The 5,622-nt window shown below is 36.9% G+C and overlaps 1 protein-coding gene across 1 annotated transcript; it reads right to left on the bottom strand.

Moving 5' to 3' along the window:
• Positions 1-2,022: 2,022 nt before the first annotated feature.
• Positions 2,023-2,949, bottom strand: LOC144525911 (olfactory receptor 5F1-like). Its single transcript, XM_078262970.1, has one exon. It carries the CDS (start codon positions 2,947-2,949, stop codon positions 2,023-2,025), a length of 927 nt encoding a protein of 308 aa, XP_078119096.1.
• Between the last annotated feature and the right edge of the window lie 2,673 nt (positions 2,950-5,622).

Raw genomic sequence — 5,622 nt, 5'->3', positions numbered from 1 at the left:
GGCTGTCGCTGGGCAACACGGACTTTCAACTCCCTCCAAAGATTTTCTATGGGGTTGAGATCTGGAGACTGGCTAGGCCACTCCAGGACCTTGAAATGCTTCTTACGAAGCCACTCCTTCGTTGGGATTATTGTCATACTGAAAGACCCAGCCACGTTTCATTTTCAATGCCCTTGCTGATGGAAGGAGGTTTTCACTCAAAATCTCACGATACATGGCCCCATTCATTCTTTCCTTTACACGGATCAGTCGTCCTGGTCCCTTTGCAGAAAAACAGCCCCAAAGCATGATGTTTCCACCCCCATGCTTCACAGGAGGTATGGTGTTCTTTGGATGCAACTCAGCATTCTTTCCCCTCCAAAAACGACGAGTTGAGTTTTTACCAAAAAGTTCTATTTTGGTTTCATCTGACCATATGACATTCTCCCAATCCTCTTCTGGATCATCCAAATGCTCTCTAGCAAACTCCAGATGGGCCTGGACATGTACTGGCTTAAGCAGGGGGACACGTCTGGCACTGCAGGATTTGAGTCCCTGGCGGCGTAGTGTGTTACTGATGGTAGCCTTTGTTACTTTGGTCCCAGCTTTCTGCAGGTCATTCACTAGGTCCCCCCGTGTGGTTCTGGCATTTTTGCTCACCGTTCTTGTGATCATTTTGACCCCACGTGGTGAGATCTTGCGTGGAGCCCCGGATTGAGGGAGATTATTAGTGGTCTTGTATGTCTTTCATTTTCTTATAATTGTTCCCACAATTGATTTCCTCACACCAACCTGCTTACCTATTGCAGATTCAGTCTTCCCAGCCTGGTGCAGTCCTACAATTTTGTTTCTGGTGTCCTTTGACAGCTCTTTGGTCTTGGCCATAGTGGAGTTTGGAGTGTGACTGTTTGAGGTTGTGGATAGGTGTCCTCAAACAGGTGCCATTAATTTAGGTAATGAGTGGAAGACAGAGGAGCCTCTTAAAGAAGAAGTTACAGATCTGTGAGAGCCAGAAATATTGCTTGTTTGTAGCTGACCAAATACTTATTTTCCCGAGTAATTTGCAAATAAATTCATTAAAAATCCTACAATGTGATTTTCTGGATTTTTTTTCTCATTTTGTCTCTCAAAGTTGAAGTGACCTATGATGAAGATTACAGAACTCTCTCATCTTTTTAAGTGGGAGAACTTGCACAATTGGTGGCTGACTAAAGACTTTTTTGCCCCACTGTATTCATCAAACTTCTAACAACAATATGAACAGCAGTCTTCATACAGCAATATAACAGCAACAATGACTGTCACATGAATCATTATAAAAAAAATAATGGTCACAACTTTAAATAATAACAGTACTTAAAGGAACAGCAATATGCACCTGTTGTATTTTAATCCAGGTTTATAACAATAAGGTAAAACCACTGCTGAGTGAACAGAAAAGGCTCCAGGATTAATAAATCCTGGCTGTTAGCCTGGTCGGGAGCAGGCTAGCTGCACAGAATAAATTTCCATGGTGATTTATGTGCCTCCGCTTTCGTGAAACCGAGTCAAGGCTAAATTAATCCAGGATAACGGGGAAATCCCGGCTTAATCCCTTATCTTGGTTTTGTGAAACAGGCCGCCAGTGTGAATCTATTTATTTTCACTGTGAATAAGAAAATGGTCAAGATGGCCACCGGACAACCTCATAAGTTGAGTATCAATATTAAAGTCATAGCTTGGAGTGAAAAATATGGATTTACTCCTGAGTCAGAATGTGTTACAGTGAAAGAAAAAAAAAATGTTGTGATGACTTGATAATGTAGAATAAAAATGTTTTTTTTGTGTAAATACAGATATTAGCTATTGCATTGTTCAAAATGAAGACACATTGCTGTCCCCATAACAAACAGTAAAGAGTATCTTTAACAGTAAATACACAGTACAGTGTATTTACAAACGTTATGTAAATAAGTACGTACATTAAATACCTTTCAACAATTCACATCTCACCATGATTATTTCAGAAGAAGTGTCTGTACATTAGTAATCAGTGTTATTACATCAAATACATTTGGCTGGACAGAACAAACTTTTGAGGTGTTTAGAAATTTCTTTCATTTTGAGCCCGTATATCAGTGGGTTAAACAAAGGATGATACAAAATTATTTGTAACACCATTATTAAGTGTGCAGTTTTCGAAAAATTGGATTCTACTCGAGCTATAGTGATATCATATGCACACAAAATGGAGAAACTGATTAAAACCAACAAGTGGGGTAAACAGGTCTCTGCTGCTTTTTTCCTGACTTCTCTACAACTTCGATAGGTTACTATAAATATCTTGATGTATGTTAAGATTATGAAAAGCATAGGCAGAATTGAGAGATCTACTAAAGAGACTACACCGTGAATAGTAATGACTCTTGAAGTCACACATTGAAGTTTGTAAATTGAATTGTTACAAAATATTCCTTTTAAAGTAGAGTCACACAGTTTTGTTTCAGCACTCAGTATTGTTGGGACTGCAACATGACACGCAGGCACAAGCCAAGCAAACAACAGTAAAATACCCACTGTGGTTTTCCTCATGATAGTGTGATATTGCAGAGGTTTACATATGGACACATATCTGTCATAGGCCATGGCTGACAACAATAAGAATTCAGAACTGGCAAAAGTATAAAATATATAAAATTGAAAGAGACAGGCTGAATAAGATATGATCTGTTTTTCAGATAAAAAGTCAATCAAAAGCTTTGGGTAGATATTAGTGCTATAAACAACAGAGTTCAGTAACAAAGCTGCAATGAAAATGTACATAGGCTCATGGAGGTTTTGGTGAACCCAGATAAGGTACACAATAATAGAATTACTGCAGATTATTAGAGTATATACTATGAACATAATAAAAAAATAAACATATCTGTATTTGTTCACTTCCACATGCCCATCCAGAGTTATATAAGTTGCATTTGCCTCATCATCCATTAATTCTGTCTTAAACTAAATGTTTTGAAAATGTTTAGATGTTCAGTAATAAAAAAAGCAATTTTATAACAAGCGTGAATTAATTCCTAAAAAGAGCTCTCACGTTCATGATAATACCAACATCCATCATAGATACCTGACCTTTAATGTCACCTGTTGTGTGTTCATTTCCAAAATTTAGAAAGTGAACTGTTTGAGTCTGTGGAACGTTTTTATGAAATTGCTTTGCCCTCAAAGGATCTCATTAAACTTTCCACCAATAGTTACTAATATATGAAGAACTTCATTAACCTCTAGAGGCCTGAAGTCACAGCATTGTTTGACCTCTTTTTCTTGACCATTTGCTCCATTACGTAATCTTTCCAACTTAAAATATTGTCTTTGGTTGTCCTGTCAAGACTTTCACCCAGTTTGTTTAAGAATAAAAGTAAACACGTCACATTCTGCATCACTTGCGTAAAACAGATGTGAGGTAACATCAGAAATGTAAAGATTTTAGCCCCACCTACAGGCTTTCCCTAACCCCAAGTGGTTTTACCCTGCACAATAAAAATCACGCCAAGGAGTCACGAGCAAGTGTGTTTAGATGACGCCAAAGAGGTACCTAGAGAGTTAAAAAGTGACATCAAAGGGTCCTGACCAAGGGTCAGAATTTCACAAGTTGGGAGGGGTAAGTTTTTGCGTCATCACAAACTTCAGGCCTAAGAAATGTGCTCTGGGTCATAAATCCACAATAACTGGTAGCAACCTGGTCCTGATTACCTACAACCATTATCAGCTATTGTAATCCAGCCGAATTAAGATGGCATTAATCAACACACAGGTCAGTGAAATCTAGACTTAACCTTTGCAGTGGCTGCTAGTTATAAAAATGCAGTCAGTCAATGGTTTTAAGAAGCTGTTAAAAACAAATATGTTTCATTAGCACTTTGTCCTGTAAAGTATGTTGTGCCTCCTGTGTAGTTTCTATTGTTTGAGTGTTTAACTACTTCTTCTGTCTTTCTTTCTAAATTAGTAGGAACATTTTACCAACTGAAGTGCAGAATGCCGTTAATGAATTAAATGTAAACAGTGGTACTTGAGGGGCTTGATGGATAGAAAAAAGGTAAACTATCTTCCCATATATGATGTATCCACTGCTGATGTAATCAACGTCTTTATTTCATGTTTGTTCCTAGCTATCTGGAAATGTGCATGCATCACTATCTGAAAATGCAGTTCTGTAGTTCAATTAATATTTGCATAACAAAAAAATGTGTCATCCTAAACGTAAGTAAATCTCATCTGTTAATTCAACCAGGACGTGTGCCCCAGGGCTCAACATTGGGACCACCCCGTTCTCTTTTCATGTGAATAATTTATCAGCAATTTTCAATACCGGTTTTGTACAACGTTATGCTGATGACACTGTTTTATATATATATATATATATATATATATATATATATATATATATATATATATATATATTTGATCTACCACAAATTCAAGCTTCTCTTCAATCTGATTTCAACATCTTACAAGTTTGGCTTTTACATAATACACTATTGCTCAACAAAACACAGAAGACAGACTGTCAAGTGACGATGGCCCCTTGGACTGACGACTGCACGGAACACACGGAACAGACTCGAGTCACTGACCTCACCAGACTGTCCGACAGCCGATTATCGGCTCTGTGTGTCCGGGCCTTTACAGTAAATGAACTTTGGAATTAATAATTTACATCGATTTCGAAATTGCTTCATACGCAGTGTTCGTAACCAACTTGCCTTTCAGCTTATAGTTTTGATTCTTGACTATTGTGATGTTGTATATGAAAATGCATTGAAGTCAATCCTTGTTCCACTTAACACAGCATGAAATAGACTGCAAATTTGTCCTAGCATTTCATTTTCTCACTCACCACTGTACAATGTATATACTGTATAATGTACATTGCTAAATGTTAGACACATTCATTGGCTTCAACGTGTATTTAAATGTATTCATTTCAAATATCCTCCTTATTTACAACAGCATATTGTACCTTTTACTTCAAATTACCATGTCCGGCACTCTGATCAGCTCTATTTCTATGTCCCTCCTTTTATGAAACAATTTGCAAAAGAGCTTTTAAGTTTAAAGCTCCAGCAGAATGGAATCATTTGCCTTTTGGTATAAGATTCATTACCATACTTGGGATGTATAAGCATGCCCTGTCTTTTCAGTTTAAGATGGACTGCTATTGTTATTAAGGAAGCTGTCACTGGTTTTATAATGTTTATACCTGACTGTATTTGGTGATCCACTCCACTGTTTATTTATTTGTTTATACTGTGGTTGTAATGTTTTGATCAACCTAATGTATGTGTTGATGTTTTTGTTTAGTTTTGTTCTGTTTTATGATTGTTGTATTGATTTTTTTGTGGTATATATTGAAAATGAGATGATACATCTCAAGGGGTTTATCCTAATAACTAAATTTGAACCAACTTCTGTGTTGACCTTTTATTTTTTAGTTTGTCTAATTTTTTCAGTGTCATCTTCTATTTACTTTTTCCTTTCTATTTTTCAATCGATGTAGCTGTACAGCACCTTGTCACCCTTGATTTGAAAGGTGTTTTATAAATAAAATTGACCTCCTTGCTTACTTTTTGCAGCTGACAGGATTGTAATGTGGCATTATATGAT

Source organism: Sander vitreus, chromosome 11, assembly GCF_031162955.1.
Source record: "Sander vitreus isolate 19-12246 chromosome 11, sanVit1, whole genome shotgun sequence".
Classification (NCBI taxonomy): domain Eukaryota; kingdom Metazoa; phylum Chordata; class Actinopteri; order Perciformes; family Percidae; genus Sander; species Sander vitreus.
This window is presented reverse-complemented; position numbering and strand designations above follow the sequence as displayed.